At 35.4% G+C, this 24,402-nt stretch overlaps 1 protein-coding gene and 1 non-coding gene across 2 annotated transcripts in view; both read left to right on the top strand.

Moving 5' to 3' along the window:
• The window catches only part of COL21A1 (collagen type XXI alpha 1 chain), a 165,119-nt gene that overhangs the window by 134,626 nt on the left and 6,091 nt on the right, over positions 1–24,402 (top strand). The window contains exons 18-24 of the mRNA XM_087438735.1: positions 8,724–8,768; positions 10,953–11,006; positions 12,716–12,769; positions 15,784–15,837; positions 17,453–17,524; positions 19,470–19,505; positions 22,093–22,137. Of these exons, the coding sequence (XP_087294861.1) occupies positions 8,724–8,768; positions 10,953–11,006; positions 12,716–12,769; positions 15,784–15,837; positions 17,453–17,524; positions 19,470–19,505; positions 22,093–22,137 (360 nt within the window). The remainder of the gene's footprint in view (positions 1–8,723; positions 8,769–10,952; positions 11,007–12,715; positions 12,770–15,783; positions 15,838–17,452; positions 17,525–19,469; positions 19,506–22,092; positions 22,138–24,402) is intronic.
• Positions 1,487–1,654, top strand: LOC147915734 (U1 spliceosomal RNA). The gene has a single exon (XR_015554180.1). It is a non-coding gene; the product is annotated as a U1 spliceosomal RNA (small nuclear RNA).

The raw sequence follows: 24,402 nt of genomic DNA, 5'->3' as shown, positions 1-24,402 counted from the left end.
ACTTGTTTATATGAAGATAGATAGATCTTCACAAAGATAGGAATTCGGTCATTTAAATTTCTTTGTTTTATTATATCTTAAATTTTACGTGAAATGTTTAGGTTATTAATTTTCCTGGAAATTTACCTTAAAGATGTAATGGTGGGGCTAACCCCGTGGTGTAGTGGTTAAGATTGCACACTCCAGCGGCCCAGGGTTCGCAGGTTCGAACCCTGGGTGCAGACTTATACGCCGCTCATTAAGCCATGCTGTGGCAGGCGTCCCACATACAAAATAGAGGAAGTTGGGCACAGATGTTAGCTCAGGGCTAATCTTCCTCAGCAAAGAAAAAAAAAAGACATAATAGTATTTAAAAATAAAACAATCTTTAGATCAGATGTATTACCATTTTTATTTTAGAAAAGTTCTATTACTGTGGGAAAATGAGAGAAATGCTCCCAGGTAAGGCTAATCTTGTCAAATACCAAATTTCTAGCTCTTTTATCAAAGAAATTGCTTCTTAAACACAGTATTGTCCGTCCCTAAGAAATATTGATGCCTTTGTCTAACAGTGTATCCTTGGCAACACGTGGAAAATTATCTGTGAGAATAACCTACCAAGTCAGGAAAACCAAGCGCATCTGTTACTCTCTGAGGGCCCAGCAGTAGGTCATCATAAGATCCTTCCAGTGGTGATCTCTGAGTTTGCAGTGTACTTCTTTTTTTTTTTTTTTTTTTTTTTTAAAGATTTCATTTATTCAGTTTTTTCCCCCCAAAGCCCCAGTAGAGAGTTGTATGTCATAGGTTCACATCCTTCTAGTTGCTGTACGTGGGACTCGGCCTCGCGTTGGACGGAGAAGTGGTGCCTCGGGCGCTCCCGGGATCCGAACCCGGGCCGCCAGCATCAGAGCGCGCGCACTTAACCGCTAAGCCACGGAGCCGGCCCTGCAGTGTACTTCTTTCTTGCTATTGTAGGGGGTTTTATTCCAACCAAATGATAGCCATGATCATTAATATCTTTACTTTTTTATTTTGAAAAACCAGTGTTTAACAATAGCTCCTCGGATAAGTTAAATGTGAGGAAAAACATCTTAGATTTTTTTTCTGAGAATTTTTTGGAATATAAAAATTCAAGGGCTAACTTTTAATTTATTATTTATTGCACATTTTAACTCTATTTTATTATTTATTTATGCCTATTTTTATTCATTATTTATATTATTTATTATATATTTTTATTTAACTTCTCTTAAACAGGCAAAAAATATAGAAGTTGTGTTGTAAATTTGAAAATTTCCCTTCACTTACCCAAATCCCATTCCCATCCCCCAAGATAATAACTGTTATTCATTCAATGAGATTCTTTCCAAACTTTATCTTTGCATTTACAAATACGTAAACAAAATACATATACATTTTTAAAATAAAAGTCATGTCCATTGAAACTTTATTTAACTTCACAATATTATGGATATTTTGCCATTTCTGGTTATACAAGAGAATATATATACTTAACTGGCAGGGGAGACACCATGATCACTCACGAAGGTGGTTTTCGCAGGGTGAGGCTTATCCGTTGCACTCCAAATGTGCTGACCCCTGCAATTTTCCCAAATGTGGGAAACTCGACTGCATAATTTGTGGCAGTGGGGGACTGCATTCGTGCTCTCCCCTGGCAAAAAAGTAAATAAATATAAAATCTATCTCATTTCATTTTATTTATACCATGAATGTATTTCATCTAACCTCTCCTATTGATGTTACATATATTCCTGCAATATTTTTTGGGAAGGATGTATTCCAGTAGGTGGAATTACTACTTGAAAAATAAAGCCTATGCTTTATTCCTGATTTTAAGCAGAAATGTCTAGTGTTTCACCAAATATGATGTTTACGGTTAGTTTCTGATTGATTCAGATTTAGGTTTACAGAGTTCTAGTCCTAGATTAGTAAGAGTTTTAAATAAATAATACATGATAAATTTTACAGAATGCATTTTAGTATCTTTTGAGATCATTTTATATTGTTGCTCCTCTAAACTATTAATATAGTAACTTACATGAACATATATGGATAGATTTCTCAATGTTGGGCACTCATTGCATTCTGAAATAAGCCCTATTTAATCATGCTGTACTTTTGTTCTAATGTACTGCTAAATTTGATTTACTAACATTATAATAAAGCCATTTGCATTTGTATTAACAAATTAGATTAGCTTGTAGACTTTTTTTTTTTGCTGAGGAAGATTTGCTCTGAGCTACATCTATTGACTGAGCTAACATCTGTTGCCAATCTTCCTCTTTTTTTTTTTGTATGTGAGCCACTCTGACAGCATGGCCACTGACAGACGAGTGGTGTAGGTCCGTGCCTGGGAACTGAACACTGGCTGCAGAAGCGGAGGCTGCCAAACTTAACCACTAGGTCACCAGGGCTGGCCCTAGATTTCTTTTTTTAGGTATTATTCTTGACTAGTTTTGTTATTAGGATTATGATGTCCTCATAATTTGAATTTAGATGATCTCCATCTTTTTTAATGCCCTGGATAAGTTTAAATAACATAGAAGCTATCTTGTCCTTTAATATTAGATAATATTTCTGTGGTAGGCAAAATAATGACTTCTCCATCCCCTCAAAAGTTATCCACATCTCAACCTCCAGAACCTGTGAATATGTTACTTTACATGGTAAAGAGACTTTGCAGATGTGATTAAGGTTAATGACTTTGAGATGGGAATATTATCCTGGATTATCTGGGTGGATCCAATCTAATCACGAGTAATTAAAAGTGGAAGAAGATGGATGAGGAATGGGTCAAAAAGATTTGACTCGAGAAGGACTTGACTGGCCTTTGCTGGTATTGAAGATGGAGGAGGGGGCCATGAGCTAAAGAATGTGGTGGCCTCTAGAAGCTGGGAGTGGCCTTCAGCTTACAGCCAGCGAGAAAACAGAGACCTTGGTCCAACAACTGCGAGGAATTCAATTCTGCCAGTATCCTGAATAAGCAGGAAATGGATTCTTCCCTAGAGACTCCAGAAAGGACTGTAGCCTTGCCGGTTCCTTGAATTAAGCCCAGTGAGGCCCATGCTGGACTTCTGACCTACAGAACTATAAGATAATACATTTGTGTTGTTTTAAGCCACTAAGTGTGTGGTAATTTGTCATGGGTCAATAGAAAACTAATGTAATTTCCTTTACATCTTTTCCTTTAGTGAATGCTTATTAGTCTATCATCTCATTATGTTTTAATAAGAAAAATGATGCAATACATTATACAAACATAACAAAATTCACAATGGGCTAAGTTACATGATAAATAATACAGTGATTTAGATGTATATACATAATATTTTAAAAATATGAGGTTATAAATAAAAGATGACACAGAAGATAACAAATTAGATATAATTTTCAAATATTTGGTTACTTTTTACCAAATAAATTAGCTAAGATTAAAAAACTTCATTCATTTGTTTTCTTCATCAAACTAGCTTCACCTTTGATTTGGTGTTTTAAAATATTTTTCTTTGATGACTTCTGTCATATATGAAATTTCAAAAAAAATACAATTTTCATATTTCTCTGGAAAATAGTGTGTAACTTCTACTCAGCAGCTCAGTCATCTATAGTTTCAGTTTTCTCCTTAATAAGAAATTCACCACCATTTGTTTTGAGTTATACAATGACATTCCATGTACCCAAAAAGTATGGTCTGCACTTTTTAGGTTTTCAGAGGATCAGAGCTCATTTTAGAACAACTCTGGTACTATTGTGGAACTTTCCTTCAAATGGAATTGGTTTCAGTTTACATATGTCTATATGTATATGTTCCTTTAAACTCACTGATGTATGTCACATGCATGACCTCACTTTACTCACTGATAGAAAGGGGCAGGTTATTTTTCTGGATGTTTGGATTCAGGGCGATGACATGACTTTTCCTTGATGTGGCAGGGCAGAGATCGTCCCCGGGTCTCTTAATCCTGTTCTCCTCCTCCTTTGGGTTTTCAGGTATCCTATTTTAATTTGCTAAACATTTGTATTTTTTTTCTTGTCCTGAAAATGACACTTTTACAACAGTAGAATTGTTTAAAATATCTTCTTGGCTTTAAAATAATGTAGAAATACCTTTAGGTGTTGAAAAGAAATGCCAGTAACATGAAGCAGCTTTGCAGAGGGCTCCCAGATAGCCTTTCCTTCCTGTGATATCCTTAGTCTCTTTCTGTAACTTATTATATCTAACTGGTGACATTTTCTGTTGTATATAAACATGAGTAGCCCAAAAATACTTACCAAAGCATTTTCTATTGAAATGATTTATCTCTGGGAAATTTGGGTCAGCCCCATGTGGGTCCTGGTCTGTAAGCTAGGGAGAAAAATTCATGCAATGTTACTTAGGTTACTTTTTATTCCCTTTAAAGATTAAAGGGAGTAGTAAAAATGTATTCAAGTCCTAAACGGAGTAGTAAAACTGGTAATTTACTTATTAAGGGTTTATTGCAAGTACTTGTATTTTGGTTTCTTGTAGGTCTGGCAGCTGTAATTGTGAGTTACTTCTCTTCAGAATTATCTTACCACAGAGTAATCTTTTGTTGACTGTTCGTAATGATCTGTCCGTCAGGGTGGAATTTAAAAGGATTGAAAAACATTGTGGGGTTCAACTGCAAATATATTTGAAGGTTTGGTCATATCTTTGTAAAAAGATAGTGATGAAATATATTTAAAATGTTTAAAAAGCGGAAGTCATTATAGTTTTCTATAATCCAAGTCAGCCAAACATGAAAACGCCAAGGTAATGAATGAGGGGCAATGCCAACTTATTGGCTCCCCCTAGTGGGAAGTCTTAGACTGCCAGCGTCATCTTGGATACAGCAGAAACTTGGGGAATGAGCATAGAGAAATGCAAGGTGGAAAGACAAGAAAAAAAGACATCCTCAAAACGGAGAAAGAGGACAAATTTTGAGTCATGGAAGACAATTGGCTTCATCTACTTCACAGCTTTCCAAGGGCAGGAAGGAGCTATGAAAAGACAGTCATGGATATTTGTTCATTATAGTGCCAGCATTGAGGTAAGCACTTGTAAGAGTTAATTGATACAATGTACCAACTCAGTGAGGTAGGTTCTGCTATTTTCCCCACTTATGAAATGGGGATGCTGAGATTTCACAGTTTAAATAACTGGCCTGGAGTCAATTCGCCTCTAGATAATAGGCTGGCTGACTCCAGCATCTAAACTTTGAACTGCTTCTTACTTCTTCCACTATGCTCTTTATTAATAATCACTGTAACCTTTGTAACTAATAAGAATGATATTTTCATAAATGTTTTTCCTTCATTAACTCTTTATGAATGAACAAATCACTTCTTGATACAATAGAAAAAAACACAATATGCTTCTAATATTTTGATAACTGTGTGACATGAAGTATCTCTACCACTATGTAGAAAGCTTGAAAATTTTGACTTAAAAATACCATTAACGAATTAGATCTGTTTTTAGTACGTTGAAATATGACATTACTTAAAAGCAGATTTGATCCAAGATGCTCTAATTTCAGGGGTAATGTATGTGCGTTCACTGCATGTGGGAAAGTAGAATGTGATATTTTGCTTTTTCTAAGTAATGAATCATGGACACATTTCCTTCATTATACAGTGGTCTCTAGGAAATAGGGGCCAAACCCTTTATTCTAAATTATGTATTTCTATTCTGAACGACTTTTTTGTTACACAGCAATGGTTTAATGGTTACAGAGAAGCTTCTAGAATATTTTTTATGTCAACATTCTTTCACCACAACATTATGCAGGATTTTCCAATTGACTTTCTGCTCTTCCTCAAACCCAAACTGAAATCACAGAAGGGGAGGAAATATGTCCATTTACTCTTACCAAATAAAATACTCATTTCTGCCTTTACTTATACATTTTCACAGTTGCCTGAACCCAAACCACAGGCCGAAAGTGAAATATAAAATAGTTTGCTTGGAAAAATATTGCTTATGAAGTAATTGTTACTAAATACTTTTGGATCAACAAACTGGTAACTTGCAAATGGTTTTGAATGCTATTTCTGCTAATGTAAAATTGGCAAAATTCAGTCAATTTCAATAAACGTATTGGGAGCCCAGGAAAATATTATCTAGGAGAATTTTATTAGCTAATATAGCTCTGAGTGATTTCAGTTCTTCTGGTTAACCTCTCTCTCCACAGTCTTTTATTCCATGTGTGCTCATGGTGTTATATTAGTTTTGCCAAGAATTGCTTTTATAAATCAGTTTCACATTTTGTTTTTAAATATTATATAGTTTTATATATTTTTGCTTGGTATTTATAAAGTAAGTATTTAATAATTCTTGGTATTATTGGACATGGAAGATATTACGATTTCCTTTCATATCTATGAAATGTATTTTAATTTTTTACTAATTTAAGAGGACAGACAATAGGAAAAGGAATCGTTTTTCCTCTAATCTGGAATCTCTCCAAAATACTCTCAATATCTGATATGTTGAAATAATGTAAGATTTGTGACTATTTCTTATATGGACCAAGCTCAATATTACAGTTACTCAGAAAAAAGGGTGTCAGATCAGATCCAGGTTGTGAGCTGTGGCGGCTCTCACGGACTCTGGGGAGGTGGAGGCCAGGGTACAGCTCAGGAATGCCTGGGCATAAGTCCGGTTTTCTCCCGAGTCAGGAGGTAGCACTGCTGACACTGGGATTGTCCTCAGAAATGGGAGTAGAGTCAGGCTATCTGTAACTGATTCCTACTAACATCATAGATTGTGTAAGGGCGTAGGGACTTGAATAGTGATGTAACCCTAAGCAAGAAAGGACTCTGTGCAGCAAGAAATTCAGCTTCTCCAGTCTGACAGTATCGTGGGCAATTACATGACCCCTGTAGGGATTCTTGGGGCCAAGGGACACTGCACTGACACAGCTGCACCAGTTTCAGCATAGAACAATGTATGGCCACCTTGCACCTGATGAGATTTTACAGACAGATTTTATTTAAATTTAGAACTTAATCTAAACTTATCGTGAGTGTGTGTGTGTGTGTGTGACTGGGAAGAGGTTATGAGCGGTTTCATACCAAATCATGGTGTATTGAAATGGAGGCCTTTATTTTGAACACTATTGATCTTAATTGATAGCATTGAGAATATGCACTTCCTGCCTTAGAAGGATACAATTTGTATCACTCTGTTTTCTTTATACTCATAACTCAATGATTTTACTTTTGCTTTATGTTTTAGAGTGTTTATAGGGTATCCTGTGCTCGTGTTTTATAATGTTACTTTAAAAATTTATATTGTTTTATATTATTCTCTAGTTAGTATGTTTATAAAGGCTTGTGTTTTCAACTAGACCGTGATCCTTATTGATAGTCATTGCTCACATACAACTTTTGTTCTCTGCAAAGGGCGTAGCAGTGTGGCAAACTGAACTGAGCTGAATAAAATCAAATTGATTTCCAATTTATGATTCAAGTTTGGATTTTAAAACTAGAACTGTGTGCTTGTGTCTTGCACTATAATTGTGGCTAACACATTGATCAGTGTTGTATTAATAAACTCAAGATGTGAAAATCAAAATAATGGCAGACTTTCCCTGGAATAGAAGATATTTGATCTTATCGATAGTGGCGTCTCTACCACCCGCCCTGATTTACCAGTACTGCTATTCTTTGAAAGCCCTGGTGATGCAGAGAGCTTTCAGAGTAATACTGATGGGCCCCAATTTCCTTGTCTTTCAAATTCGCTTTTCTGCCAGAGTCAATATACATATACATGTACATATACATATACATATACATATACATGTACATGTACATGTACATGTACATATACATATACATATACATATACATATACATATACATATACATAATTGTTTCAACTGAGGTGTCATCAAGAAAGCAGCTAAGAAAAATGCATAGGAAATAAAAGTTGATTAGTACCATCCCTTTTTGTTTTGGGTGATAAATGATCATTTTGGTAAGTATATTGAATGGCTGACGACAGAACTGCTTTCCCATCAGTAAATGTGCTAACACTATTCTCAAATTTATAGAATTAACATTAATTTTCTCTGAATTTTGCTAGAGAACTTGTCAATTTGGGTTGAGCCATGTGAAAGAGGTCTCTGTGTTTCTTTGTCTCTCCGTAAACTGTGTTCTGCATATTCTTCATGATTTTATCAGCAAGGGAATCACCAGGAGAAAGATTACCATCTTTTACACAAGTAGTTAGGTGTCTCAACTTGGCTGTTTCAAGGCCTGGTTTGGAGGAAATTATTTACTTTTATCAATTTTTAATTAAGGTTGTGAGACTGTGAGGAACTTTGGAACTATTGTGCTGAATCTGGATTCCTGTCATTTGACAGTTTTTCTTACATTATTTATTACAAGTAATATAGGAATGTGTTCAAACAAAATATCTTTCTTATTTTATCACTTATGTTGGTCTGAAAGAACCAAGGTTAATATCTTCATAGCTTCCCTTTTTGAAAGCCTTTATTTAAAACTTTAAATATCAGTAGATATTTACATAATAGCGAATCTCCTAAATTTTCTCTTCTCCAAAATTGGATTATTTTAAGTAGCACTGTTATACCGTAATATGGATGACATGTTTGAAATTATGCATTATTCATAAGTTAAAAATCCAATTATGATTGATTCTTCTTTAATGATATAGTCTACAAATTTTTTAATTAAAAATCTATTTTATTTATTTTTAGGGAATTCCAGGATTTCCTGGAAACCAAGGATTAATGGGACAAAAGGTGAGTATTAACAAAAATGGAAAGATTTGGGCCTGGAGCTGCTTATTAAAAGGGCAGGGTGGTCGATGCATCGTCTTCACGTGGAATATGTTTCTACCACATTCATGGCAACAGTTAACTGTTTAACTATAATATAATTTCAGAAGCTATTATTTTGACCTTATGAATTAGTTTTTCGTTTTGTTGTTGTTTCATACAGATAATATTTGGATTTACATGCACCTTTCCATTTTACTTGGCTTTTTTTCCATCTTGTGCTCTTAGACCATCCTTTTTGGGATAATTTTACTGCTTCCTGAACTATATCTTCAGAAGTTCCTTTAGTACAGATTTCTTGGTAATAAACTTTCAGTTTTTATTTAATTATAAATGTCTTTATTTTGGTATTGTTTTTGAGAAAATTTTTTAGGATATACAACTCAAGGTTGATGATTATTTTCTCGTAACATCTTGAGGATTTTCTTCTATTGTCTCCTGGCTTCCATTGTTAACCATGAAAAATCTGCTCTCATTTTAATTATGCTTTAGTAAGCATAAAATTATCCCAAAAAGGATGGTCTAAGAGCACAAGATGGAAAAAAAGCCAAGTAAAATGGAAAGGTGCATGTAAATCCAAATATTATCTGTATGAAACAACAACAAAACGAAAAACTAATTCATAAGGTCAAAATAATAGCTGTCCCTTCCCTTTGGATTCTTTTAAGATAATTTATTCATTTTTAGTGTTCTTAAAACTCACTATGATGTATCTAGATATGGATTTCTCTTTGTCCATCCTGGTGAGTGTTCAGTTTGCTTCTTGGCTCTGTAGAATTATTTCCATTAACTCTGGAAGACGTCAGCCATTAGCTGCATATTACCTCTATTCCATCCTCTCTATACACTCTGTCTGGAATTTTAGTTAGATATATTTTATTCCTTCAATTTTGTCCTCTCTATCTGTAAATAGCTTCTTATTTTTGTATCCTTAATTCTATCTTACATCTGGTTAAATTTTTTGGGTGTATTTTCCAGTGTCCTTATTTTTTCTTTACTCTGCCTAATCTGCTGTTTAAACCATCGGTTGATTTTTTTAAATTAAAAAATCATATTTTTCATTTCTAGAAGTTCTAATTTTTAATAACATCTTTTTATTCTTGATAGTCTCGTGTTCTATTTTCAGTCCTAATAGTCTTTCATGATTCCGTTCTTTAATTTGTAAAGATTTCATATATAGTTCTAAATTCCATTTCCAACAATTTCAGTATCTGTAGTTCGTTGATATTCCTGCTGCCTCTCAGTCTTGTGACTTGCTGCCTCCTCTTTCTTTCTTGTTGATGGGGAGCCCATTGCTTCATCTCAGTTGGTGGGAGTCCTATCAGCCCAGTTGGGGCATGGAGAGCTTCCTCCTGCTGATAGCCATGGGTACTATCTCAGCCCCCTTTGCGAGTCCTAGGTCACCATAGGTATTGAAGATTCCTGCCCTCTTCCCATGGCTGGCCCAAAGTTCAGTTTCCTAAGAGCTGAGCATGTACCCTCAGACACTCCAGCCCTCTTGGCTCCTGCATCTCTACCTCTGGGAAGGTTTCTGCACAGTTCCAAATCCTCATAATTATAGCCCCAACCCAGAGTATATTTTATTAAAATGAGGGATCTTTGAAGATCTCCCCTACTTCCTATAAGACTAGCACTCTCTTGCAAAGGATGTTCTTTCCAGTGTTTTTGGTTCTGGATTCAGAGAATCCCTTGGAGCACCTAGTCAGCCACAGTCCTAGAAGTTGAAATCTAAGTGCTGTTGTTCTGTGCCCTAATTTTTCTTTATTAATTTGTGTTTACTATCATAGCTCTTAAACTCTATGATAAATAAGAACATTTTGTCTTGATTTTTTTCCCCTATGGTCTCACCTCACCAACTCTGCGTGAACTGTTAGGTCTTCCTTTGAAAGAATGGCAAGTGTCACTCCTGATTTCCTAATGAAAAGATTTGAAATAGTAATTCCACAGACCCTGGGCCCAGTGTTTAAGGAGTTAGACTCCTGAGTTTTCCCCCTTGCATGGCCCCTGTCTCACAGTAGGGGAAGCAAAGGCAGACAGATTGGGCTGGTTGGTATTGACTTTTTATTCCATAATGCTTTAGTAGGAAATTCCTGGAAATGAATTGATAATTTATTATTATTTTAAAATTGATCTGTATTTGATTTTTAGGGAGAAACTGGGCATCCAGGACCACTAGGAAAAAAAGGAGCTCCGGGGATACCTGTATGTTAATGTCATTATTAGGAGAATGTTTGAAACATTGTTGCTACATACCAGGAGTCCTTATTCTGGAGATTACAAAACTGAGGAGATCTAGCCATGAGATCTTTTGGGTCTACAAATTCCATCCATTTGTATAAAAAAATATGTTTATGTCCATTTTTCTAGAGGAGTCAAGATTTCTTCAGATCCTCAAAAAGTTGGCCACCTAAATAAAGATCAAGAACCCTTACTGTAGATAAACCAGCAAACAAACATTCTAGCTGTTCATTAAAAATTCTAAGTACCATAAAAAAGTCTAAAACTTAATGAATGTCCATTTTTTTATTTTTTAAAAAAATTACAAATTTATTACACTAATGAGGGAGAATACATTCAGAAGAAGTAGTATGGGAAGATCCTAAATTAGTGAACAAATTATTTTGGAAGTTTGGGGAGTGGAAGGGACATATGAGTTTGATATTAGAAATTATGAAAATCCTATCATGTGTGCGCAATATTCCATAAAAATGTCTAAGTTTATTAACAGAAGTGATGTTGACTTTAATCTATAAATAAAATTGCCTGTAATAGCTCTTTCCTTAAGTAAAACATCACTTTCATGTTTGACAGTTTATGACTATTCATTTAATTATGTAAGTTAAAACATATTTTACTCAGTGCTTGGTGAAACATTTGGTGAATTTTTGCATGTCAGAGTAAATAGGAAAAATATTGTTTGTTAAATATGAATTCAACTTTTGGAGAGATTTAAGAGAAGACTCTTCCTTTTAAAATGGAATACTGTTCCTCCACCTCCACCGTCACCACCAAATTATTTGTTCACTGAAATGATAAACTTGGATATTTGTCAATATCTAAGTTAAAAATGGAGAAAATGAGGGTGTTGAATAGAACTTTATTGAAATTGAAGAATACCTATATTTAAAGTTTCTAATATTTTATACACTATGCTATGAACTAGTATATTTTACATTTTATAGTTGTAATAACACCCTAAATTGACAGCAAAACAGAGTAGTGATAACATGGTATTTTCAATATGACTATACTGAGATTATGTTTTCTGGTGATATTAATTGAATTTTTTTTGCTCATCACATTTCCTTTGCCCTGGTTAAGAGAAAGCAAGTGTTTTTAATATACATAATGGTATTTAAAGAAGAATCTAAATTAAATCAGCTCCTTCTTGCTGGAGTAGTTATTGTTGTCTTATTTTGAAGCATATGGTTAGTTACAAATATGGCCATTTTGTAACTTGAAGAGAGATTATTATGTTCAGAGAATTCATAAGATTGTAGCTACTTCAAAATATTGTTCAAGAAAACAGAAATTGTAAGAAATGTTGACCCAGGTAACATCTATGAAGAAACCTAATTCTTAGCTATCATGACAAAAGGAAGAAAATGAAGAGGGTAGAAAAAATAAACTTTTCTTTACATTTATTTTTTACTAGCACTCCAGTAATTTATTCCCTTTGTAGGTTATTTGAGAAACCAGGTTATAAGGGCTTTGCTGGCCTTCGTGCCATCTTGCAAAGTTAGATTCTTTGCTTTATTATCTTTTATTTGGATGTGTAGGGGGAAATTTCCCATATATTGCATTATATTTTAGTGGATTGGTTATTATGAAACTATATAACTTGGAAATGGATTTAATATTTTTAGTATTCTTCTCTAAATTATTCTTGAACTTCCCACTTAAAAATGTAGGGTTTGATGGGAAGTGTTGGCTCACCGGGTCAGCCTGGAACACCAGGTTCTAAGGTAAGTAAAATGAAATTAATAAGATTGAGAACTTTGTGCAAAATGACCATTTATGTACTCTAGTAAAAGTGTTAACTTTATTGATTTTATTTGAATATGGTTTTAATTCTATCAACAGTCACTTGTAAGAATGAAATCTTAGGCAAAAACTAAGCATCTAAAACAGCATAGTGTAAAGCAGGTCTGGTTTAAGCTGGAAAGAGTCCAGAATCCCTCACTATTTGGCCCCCTCTTCCTTTTGGCATCTCAGGGGGCACTGAGGAATGTGTAGAGTTCTATGGAGCCTGGTGCCAATACCACCGATCTAGAGCATTAGCAGTTATGTTTGAGGATAACTTTTACCAACTTCCAGGTCCTGTTCTTGGTATTTTTATTCAGTGGAATGCATATGGAATTTTTATTTGTAAAATGCCTTGTGAGTTTTATTTGGCATTCCCTCCCTCAGGACTGTGAGTAGGATAGCATATTATCTTTACATTTTTACTTTCAGATTAAAAAAAATAAATGAGGCAGACATGACAAATATATTCAGAATGTCAGGTTAGGATGTTCTCAAGGTAGAACTGAAACTCATTTAATACCATGGTTTGACCATTTTCTAGGTGTATAGAATCCTTTCCTAAGAGAATTATCTTTTTTTCTTGGTTAATTAGAGGATCAAGTCAAGTATATTCTGGCTAGACTCAGGAAATTACTTTCAATTATTTAATGAGTAGATTCTAGAACATCCTGTCAAAAGGAAGTGATGGAATTGCTGTTTTGGAAGCATTCGATCTTTAGCTAGACTTTGTTCTGGCATACAAAATGAGTAGATGAGTAGATGAGCTAATCTATTCTACTTTTAATTTCTAAAGTACTTAAAGAAAAAGACAGGATAAAATGTCATGGGACACCAGTAGCTGCCCCTTCACCTGTGGTGGACCCTTGTGTACCATCACCCTCTGTAGGAGTATTATGTGTCCTAGTAGTAAATGTCCACAGAGTTGGTATAAAACCCTTGAATGACCAGGCTTGCCAAGTGGAGGTTCTCCATAAGTTCTCAAGGTCATTTTATAAGAAGATATAGAATAGTTGTGTACTCCTTAAGTAACTGGGGTACAATGGACTCTCCCATGTTGTTCTGGATGCTCAAATTCTTAAGAATGCAGCCTAAGATTCCATCAGCTTTTTTTAATTAGCCACTTCACATTGTTGGCTTACACTGAGCTGTCAATTAAATCTGCTGGATTTTCCATAAAGGATTTTAGAACAATGTATTTGTGGCATGCACCACTTGAGTAGATTCCGCTGATTTGGCTGGGGAGGCAAGTGGCTGTTTCCAGCATCACAGTTTGTTTATTTTTACGTGAATTACTATAAAGTTTGGCTTCCTTCATCTTGTACTTGTGTAATTATTTTGTTAAAAATAGATTCAAGATGTTAAAATTATACCTATTGATGTAATCTTTTCAATGAAACATTTCAACTTCTTTTCATGCAGTATATCAGCTCAAGTGTTGGAAGCTTTTTCTGCAAGGGGCCAAATAGCAAATATTTTGGTCTTTGAGGGCCATATAGTCTCTGTTGCAACTATTCAACTCTGCTATTGTAATGCAAAAGCAGCCATGGACAAACATAAACTGTGTGGGATTTGCCTGTGTTCCGGTAAAAACTTTGTTTACAAAAACATGCGTTGGACTGAATTTAACCCATAAGCCAGAGTTTACTGACTTCTATATTAGCTTACCTCTGCCAGTTTTGTCAACTATGTGTTTGTGGACTATGCCTTCAATACCATTGGTGGAAGTTCTAGGGTGGGACAAAAAGCTATATCAAAGAGGGTAGAGATGAGGCTGAAACTCTGTGGTAGATCTTTAGCAAACTTCTAATTCAGATTATAATGCCTCTTTTTAAAATAGCTTTAGAATTATTGTAAGTCTATTTTACCATACTATGTTTTCATGTAGCAAACGTCCTAACAAGAGGGGAAAGAAAACATGGAATATGGTAGATGGTGACACATGAAAAGAAAAAGAAGAAAGCAGGATAAGGAGGTTGAGAGGAAGGAGAGGAGGCAGGCCAGGCCGTGGTGGTGGGGTGATTTTTGAGCACAGAGACCTCAGGACTTCTCTGAGAGAACCTCTGTTAGTTGCCTAATAGATATGTTATGTGCTAAAAATTTTAATTAAATCCAAATGCTAGGTGCACATGTTTCTCAGCATGAGCAGCCTGGAAAACTTTTCAAAAGATAAAAATGAAGTTGGTTCCCTTTATTTATTAGTGAACCCAACTTGGCTCTGGGTGATCACTGCCCTCCCCTTCCAGGTGTCACACCAGCCGTTTAATTAGGGCTTTTTGCCAGACATCGACTGGGTTGTGATTTCAGGAATCAAAGGCTATTTAAAAACCAGAACTACCTGTGACAGTGTCTTCCTGTGAACCAGCAGGTGTGTTCTCTCTCTCTGTATCCAGTCCTCTTTTCCTCTCTTACACGTGTTGCTCTGTCAACTCATGCTTGCTCTTCTGTCTCTTAGAAAGAATGGTACTGGAATCCCAAAAAAAAGCACAAACAAAACATTTTCTGGTTCATACTTCTTCAAAAAAGCCACTGGACATTTGAGGCTAATTTTCTTTCTTTCAATTGCATACTGCAGGTGAGTCATACTGAGAAAGTGAAACAGGGCGAAGACGGAGCATCTCAGCCCAGAGGATGCTGTGAAAATACGTGGCTCTGGCCTGTGCAGTACGGAGACCTAGCTAATTAGTGCTGGTCCCTAAAGATTTGGATCTCTTCCCCTACTTGGAGCTGCCAGCTTTACAATATGCTTTTAGGAAGCTTTATAAATATGCAGGCTCACTTGCTTATAAGGGTTTTTCTTAATAAGTAGGCTTAATGTACAGAGTCTATGTTTCAAACAATTGGAAAGCTGAAAATGTAAAAATTATTTTACATATATTCCCTTAAGTGTCTATATCAGATATATCGTGACTACGTTTTTTTAAAAAAAAATTTAAATGGTTTGATGCCTTGACAGGGCAACAAAGGTGAACCTGGCCTTCAAGGGATGCCTGGGGCTTCTGGGCTCAAGGTAATTATGATTTGATGAATTTGGGAATATTTTCAAAGAATTATAAGTTGTCCTCATTATTTGATGAGATTCACATTTTATTTCCCTTAAGAAAAGATGCATGAAATTAAGGATTACCCCATCACAAAATTAAGGTCCATGACAGGAAAAGGCCAAAGTGGGCCAATTTCTATCTGTTTTTTGGATACTTGATCATAGTTTAGGTAATAAAGAGGTGAAATATGCTTTGGCTTGATTTTTTCTAGAAATGTGAAAGTTGTTTGCTAGTATGAACATACTCTCTGGTCCAGAGAATATCACGTTCTTACACAGCTGAAAACAAGATTGTGCGAATCCGTAAGCGGGGCCGTTCCTTTGTTTCCTGATTGATGGGACATTATTTCCGTTGTGGGGCCTCACAGCTGCCTTGCCCAGCTTCCTCCAAACCAAACGGTTGATGTTTATTTCAATGAGATTTTCAACTTTCTTCCAGCCTTAAAAAATCTAGAGTAATATCTCAACAGCTCAGGAGTGGGCAAGTGAGCAAAGAGACCAAACCTGTGTCCACAAAAGAGAGTGGTCTTTAGTTAATGTCACAGAGTTTCAGGCTAATGGTAAAACATAAAACAAAACCCCAAGAAGCATGTTCAGATTCACATCCCGTCTCTTACGGTTTTAACCTAAGTATTGTTGGTACATCTTCACTATATACTTTCAGAGAACTTCCTTATTTAAGACTTTTAAAAGAAAGGAAATAATTTTTATGAGATGACAGAGAGTAGAAAAATTGAGTTAAGATAACTCATAGAATATTTCTTATACTGAAAACAACCCAAGAATTTACTACTAAAAAAATAATGTTCTATATGTATAAAGAAAAAATATAAATATGCATACAATTTAACTACAAGGATGTTCATCTCTATATTGTTTATAAAAATAAAAATTGTGAAAACTAATGTTTAACAATAGGAATTTTATTAAGTAAAATATAGTAAATCAATATACCTGAATACTATTCTGTAATTAAAAATCATGTTAAAAAAATTTAATGACATATAAAGAACTTCACAATATTATTATATTTTGAAGTAAAAGTAATATAAAATTATGCATACATCGCACATTTTAGTAACTAAGTTGTGTGTGTGTGTTTGTGAGAGGTAGAAAATATATAACAAAATAAAAATAGTGGGTAACGAGATTTTTAATAATTTTTATTACTTCCATTTACTTACCAGTTTTGTAAAAATAAGATAAGCTTTTAAAGTAGCACTATGAGAAAAAAGTTTTAAGGAGGAAGAGAAAGTGTTAGTAACTAAAAAAGAGACACCTATGTTTATTATTTTCACTACTTTATTACTTACTTTATTGTTGAAGTTATAAAATAGAATAAAAATACCAAATATTTATAAAATTTTAAAATATGATATGCTATCAGAACTTCTTAACTAGCGAAGATAGGAAAAAATATAAGAAGTTTTATTGGGACTCCAGTAAACTTTTCATTCTTTACTATTTCTGTAGTTATAACTCTAAATGTCAACAAATTTTCTAACCATCAATTTTAAATTTGAGATGTATGTAAAGATAAAAACAGTAGGTCTGCAATCTTGATGTAATTTCTGTTACCTAGGGAGACCAAGGAGCAGTGGGTCCCCCAGGAGAACCAGGATACCTGGGTTTACCTGGAATTCAAGGAAAAAAGGTATGCATTGTTGAGGAGACAGAATTCACTTTTAATCAGATACTATCATGTAAGTTTTCTCTTTGTGAAAGTAGCATAGTAGGACTGCTTATGCTTTTAATAAGCCGACCTATATATTTAGTGTGTGTATAATGTGTTCAACCCTGTGCTAATAACTGTGGCATCTTGCATGTCCCTGCATGACTACTGTCTCCTAGATGAGGGCCTTGGATGAGGCATGCACATCAGAAAGTAAAAATGTACAATTAAGGAGTATCCTGTAAATTAAGATTGTTTTGCAGTCAATCCAGGTGAGTCAAGAATTTTTTAGGAAAAGTATTCAATGTCAGACACTCTTACCAAAATATGAATATCACTTTTATCAAAACTGGGACAAAAGTCTGAAAGGAGAAAAATTACAACCAGAACATTTTACCATGAAGTTCCTATGTATGAAACAATTATATTACATAGAAGTTCATTTAAAATTAATTTAAGGAGTTTAAAATACAAATCACATATACTCATATAAAAAGTTTTGGCGAGACAAGACAGCAACACTTTGGATTCTCTCTCTGTGTCTCTCTCTTTCTCTCTCTCATCAAGTAAAGGAACCCTGAGCTATATTTGTATAAGTGTTATTATTGGTTTGTAGGTTTTAAGCAACAACTGACTGTCCATTTGTCAAAGAAGTCCATGCCACTGCAAATATATACATTTCAGGTTAAAAGTAAATACACTGGCTTTTATTCTGGAAAGGATCCATCATCATTCTCTTGCTGTTTCAGTTCCTCTACCATTACATGTTTCTATCCCTCATGTATTATCTACTTGGCCCGTCGATTGTCATATCCAGTATGATTCTTGACCTTTCTGTTCCGATGAGCAGTGGGCAGCACTTGCAGACACAGGGATGACCCTCAGAGCAGCAATTAGATGTTAGACCCTTAGTGAAAGTTAAGTAAATCTACTGTGAATATATGTTTGGATTTAGAGAATTTCCTTGTTCAAAAACTTGCCATTTAAAAGAAAATCTAGGGCCACCCCCGTAGCATAGCGGTTAAGTGCGCGCGCTCCGCTGCTGGTGGCCCAGGTTCGGATCCTGGGCATGCACCGATGTACTGCTTGTCAGGCCATGCTGTGGCAGCGTCCCATATAAAGTAGAGGAAGATGGGCACGGATGTTAGCTCAGGGCCAGTCTTCCTCAGCAAAAAGAAGAGGATTGGCATGGATGTTAGCTCAGGGCTGATCTTCCTCACACACAAAAAAAACCAAAAAGAAAATCTATATTTTGTTTGCTGTAAGCAGAGTAATCTCTCTGTTTAGACAGCATGGTGAGGTAGAAAAGAAATTTGGAAACAAGTGTCCAAATGCAACCTTGGGCAAGTGCTTACCTTCCCTGATCTGCAGGTTCATTATCTATAAAAACGAGGAGGACCTTGAACTTGTTGGTCTCAAATGTCTCTTCTAGCTGAGAAATTTTAGGAAACTTATTATTATGCAATATGAATTTCCCCCAAGAGTTCATTTTTGAAGCAAATGTTTTCTAAAATATCATTTCAATATTATGTTTTACTTCATTATTTCCTATAAATTTGTGGCTACTATTAGCTTAATGGAAGATTTTCAGTTTCATTTCATAAAACAACATTTGTGAAAATAAGTCCTCTTTTGTTTGTTTAACCTCAGATTGTGATCAATATAGAAAAGTTTTCTTCCTGGTAAAAGAGAAATTAGTAAGTTTTCTTTCAAATGTAACAGCACAAGAAAGTGTTCATTTAGAACACCATTTTGACATAATGTGGTTTTATTCTCTTCCCAAATATTGTGTTAGAGTCAACTTCTATAGATAAGGCACTTATAGAATTTGCATGAGACCATATATTTTTCTGGAAGAAAAACATGTTTATTTGAAAGAATACAGGATATACTAGATTATGATACATATTAAACTGCCTTTTTGCAGGGGGACAAAGGAAATCAAGGTGAAAAAGGCATTCAGGTATGTTCCTAGCTTTTTTTTTTTTGCTTGGCAATAAAATCAGGACTTTGTTCTTTTTAATTCTTGTATTGCTTTTGTAGCTCCTTTTTGTTTCACCATCAACATCTAATCGTTAAATCTCAGCTTTCTCCTTTTGCTACTAAACTTCTAAGACCACATCAAATCTAACTTTAAGATTCTTCCCCACTTCACTGTTGTAGAAAACTTGGGAACCAAGTAATTCAACAAAATAAAGAGAGAGATTTTATTTTATACTTGTAATATCTATTTATTTGTATATTTATAGTGTGTATTTTTCCAAAAATGATTTGAAATGGCTTATGGCACAAATAAATTTGATAAGAAACCTTAACACCAAATATCAAACACATTCAAACTAATAAAGGGAAGAAGAATTATACCAGGCTGAGGAAATCTAGGGTGATTTAGAAGGACATTTGGTTTTAGGTGTCTTAGCAACAAAGGCAAAGAGGCTATGACTATGGGAGACGAGGACAGTTCCACCTCAATTTAAGAGGCTGTCAAAGGGGTTTTTTCGTTAACTGAACCCTGACTCTGAATAGGATGCCACTAGCTGAATCAATGATATACTTATCTGGAATAAATGATATCTGTTGGTCTTTCAATCTTTTAAGTTTTAGAAATATAAGACTTTTCCAACCATAAATTACAAATCTAGTGTCCAGATAGTACTTGAACAATGTTTTTAAGATTACAAAGCTCAGTTATAGTGGCTGAGTTTCGCTATGTAGAATAAGCGTAACATAAAAAGAAAAATACCTTGCAAAATTTCACAGAATTTTGAAAGCTCTAGAATTTCTGGAGGCATAAAAGGAAATTTCAAACCAAGTAACAATAGAGTCAAAATCTGCTCAGGTCAAGTCTGAACAGTTTTTCACACAATTTTTTTACTGAAGATATTACAGTATTATTATGATTCCTTGAAGTAATTTTGAAATTAGGAGTGAAGTAAATTTTAAGTAAGGAAGGTCTGTGATGGCTAGACCCCTATATTCCAATTTCCGTCTCGGTATTGCATTTGGATGTTTCCTGTGAGCCTCAACATGTCCAAAACAGAATTTGTCATCTTTCCCCATAAGCCATCTTCTACTCATGGATTCTTTGTCATGGTAATTGGTACCACCACACAATCACTTAAAAGAAAAAAATCTTGGAAGCTATCCTAAACCTCGATCTCTTCCTCTCTCTTCACATCCAATTTCACATCTAAATGTTTTTTGAATTTGGCCCGTTCTCTCTGTCCCCACTGTTCTAATAATTTCTTGTCCTGGGTCCTGGATTACTGCAATATCCTCCTAACTTATGTCCTTGAGTCCAGTCTACTCCCTTCCCTCCACACTTTTACCAGCAGGCAGTAACTAAGCTACTCACTGCTTAGGAATCCTTCAAGATGCCCCACACATTTCAAGATAAAGTCTGTCCCATAAAATGCCTCCTGGTTTGACTGAATCTTCGTCAGTCTTAGCTCTTGCCACTCTGCTCACTATTATCCACTCCTGCCCTGCTGCTTTAGCCAAGAGGAATTATTTGCCTTTGTCCAGTGTCTGTTCTCTCTGGTACACCCTCCTATCTTTTCTCCAGTTGGCTACCTCTTACTCATCCCTAAAGGCTGCACTCAAGGTTGAGTCATTTTCTCTACCCTCTCTGTCAGACGCCCCTTCCTATGCTCCAACAGTATCGAGCCCACATGTTTAATTATACGTTGTACACTTATCGGATAGTATTTTCATCATTCTTGATTTAGTTGCTTATCTTTCCCACCACGCAGGAAGCAACTTGAAGGCAACAATGGTATCTTTGTTTCAGTGTCCCTAAGTGGCAGCAAATAGGGGCCTCTCAATAAGTATTGAGAATTCACTTATGTAAGTAAAGGAACAAATCACTATGCAAGAGTGGTTGGAAATTTTAGTCACTAAATCTTTAATGGATTATATTATCTAGGCGTATGTTTTCCTAGAAAATGCTAATTATCTTGTTCAACACAAGGGTGAAGTAGTTCTTCAGGGTCTAGCACAATATCTTATATATGGTGGATATCCAAAACTATTTACTGAATGGAAAAATGGTGTTTATTTATTTTTCTCTCTTCTTATTTGTCCTGATTTAAAGATCATTCACAATGTTTTTCATAGTATATATTTAATTTTTAAAAATTCCTTTAAAGAGATCTTCTTGTCCTCACATGTGTGTAGTCAACACTGAACATAATTATGTTATTGAAATTAATAAAATGTCCACAGCCATTGGATTTTTAAATTATTTTTATGCTGTTAATGTGGACTCAGCAGAATGTCCTCAACAACCTAGAATTATTTACATGTTCTCCCAAAGTTAGTAGTTTGTTTCTTGTCTCTATCCATTTTCACTATAAAATTAGGTTGACTTTCCTGTCACTTTTTTTTTCTCTGAGAAACTAACTTCTTCATCTCTTACATCATTTTACATATTTGCGTCACTGCTTTTGTGACATTTCTTCTAGACTACAGGACAATACAGAGTTTGTGTTGTATATGTGATTGCATATTAGGTGTGCAAACTAATTAATAACATTTATTAAATTTTAAAGGGTCAAAAGGGAGAAAATGGAAGACAAGGAATTCCAGGGCAACAGGTATTTTTTTCTTTGATGGAAAATGAAATAATGAATCACATAACTGGACATGCTGAGAGAGGGTTACTTGCAAGTAAAAATGGGTGGAGAGAAGGGTAGATGTAATGTGCATTTAAGCATACAAGGATGAAAATGCGAGGTGGTGGTAGTGATAATAGTTTGCTTTAATTGTTTTGTAATTTTGTTTTCCCATACTGATACTATTAGTGGCCATGAAACTTGCTTTTCAATGCTTTTTTCTTGCCAAGTAAATGACTGAAGGTGGAAAATTCTACTCATCTCTTGGAGTAGTTATTTGCCAAAGGCAGCTGTACACTGCAGCATCTCCATACCTACTGTTTGGTCTTGATTTTCTTCTTGAAATGTGAGCAGTTGAGGCCATATGTAGAGGAGGAATGTGCTTGTTTTCCTCTAGTTTGTTCAGAGATATAAGTTACTATGCCAGAGACTTATTAAAATGCTATCTTGAGGGACTGTGTTATGGAACAGATACATAATAAGATTATTTTGCTTCTTCCCTGATTAAACTCTCCTCGTGAAGTAGAGTTTCACTGGGATTGCCATGTGGCATGTAAGTTCAGTCAGAGCCAAATTGGACCAAAAAACGCATAGTGATTAGTGCGTATGTAGCGTGTTTGCTGCTGCACTGCCTATAGTTAAACTCAGTTCCAACTTGGCCTGCACGGAGAGGGCAGGCTGTACATACGAGTCCTCCCATGGGGTAGATCTCTTTCTAGTGTGGGTGGGAGAAAGATTCAGTAATTACACCAACTCTGGAGATGGGATAAGATTGTGTAGTGACATCTCCAAGGACAGGGGTCTCTGTGTCCCTCACGTGGAGGAATCTGAGAAACCACGGGGGAGAGTGTTTGAAAGCCCAAGGTTGTCTGTAGGATGGAAGTTGAGTGCTACATATTAAGAAGTTGACAATTTAGAAGCTAACAATGAGAGTAGAAGTAACTGAGAGAAGAATTGGACTGAGTTTGCCTGTGTACAATTATGCTCAATAAAAAAAGTCTTTTAATTTTTGTGCTCCTCCACTCAACTCAAACCCACTCGATGACACAACCAACTCTGTCCCTGTTCCCCGCCCTGGCAACACAGACTGACCCCCTCTGTTGCCCTAAGTTAATCACACAATATCTATAAATGGCTGTTCTCATAGGAGGACCTTCACCCTTTCATCCATTCAACCTCCACAACCCAGGCCTTTCACCAAAAATTGTTAACTCGCAACTCTCTGAAAAGAAGGATATTTCCTTTGGAATTTGAGTCACGACTTAGCTAGCTCACTGGCTTGCAGAAGACACTCTTTCCAAGATTCCCTTGTTTTTTTTCTCACTTCTCAAGCAAAATAGTGAGTCTGCTCCCTTGGGTTCCCTGGAAAGCTTCTGCCCTAGATTTGTTGGAAGCTTCATTCCCACCCCGCCCCCTCACCCCCACCCCAGGAACCAAGCCTGTACTGAGTACCTGGGGAGCAGAGCAGCTGTTGCTTTTCGGCAGCTGAATAGTCATGCCAAGCTCTTTCAGTAAACAAAGTCTTCGTTACCTATCATCCTACCAAGTCCTGCACGTGTGTAACTTGTTGGCCTGCATGTTGTGAATGGAGTCCAAGTCACTGTTTCTCTCACGAAATGATCTTGGTGGATTCTCAGATGACAGCTGTTTTCAGTTTCAGCTCTAATTCAGTCCTAGTCCAGAGAACTTACTATTTTATCTTTCCTCTTACACTGGCTCCAGTTGTAGGATTATGTCTGCTAGGAAACACTCCTGCGTTTCTTCAGAAACCTTAATATTTAAAGAATGGGCTTACAGAGAGTGTTTTCCTCATTAATAGATTTTTATATGAAAACTAAGTTAGTGTTTTGATGCTCCAATTTTGAGAATCTACCTTTCTCTGTGCCATGCAATGATTTTACCTAATTTTTCTTCCCTTCTGTCTAATTTGGATATCTATGTTTAAGGAACCTGGAAATAAATCAAAATAAATACTCAAACTTCATTGTGTGACATGTTATACACTAAATTCATACTGAACTGCAGAACATCAATTTTAAATTTTAAATTTGAATAATGAAATCCTACCAGTGTTGTGAGAGCTATAATCTTTCCTGAACTGATCTTAGAGTCTGAGTGTACCATGAATTTCAAAAATACAAACTTTTAATGCCTTTCCTGAAAGTTTTTATCATCTCTAATATATGTCATTGGAATGCATATGTAAAAGAGACGAGGGAAATAATTTAATAGAACCATCCAGATGTA

This window comes from Ceratotherium simum, chromosome 13 (genome assembly GCF_057802395.1).
Source record: "Ceratotherium simum simum isolate JZ-2026a chromosome 13, ASM5780239v1, whole genome shotgun sequence".
Lineage (NCBI taxonomy): Eukaryota > Metazoa > Chordata > Mammalia > Perissodactyla > Rhinocerotidae > Ceratotherium > Ceratotherium simum.
Note: the sequence above shows the minus strand (reverse complement) of the source record. Positions and strands in the feature narration are given on the sequence as shown.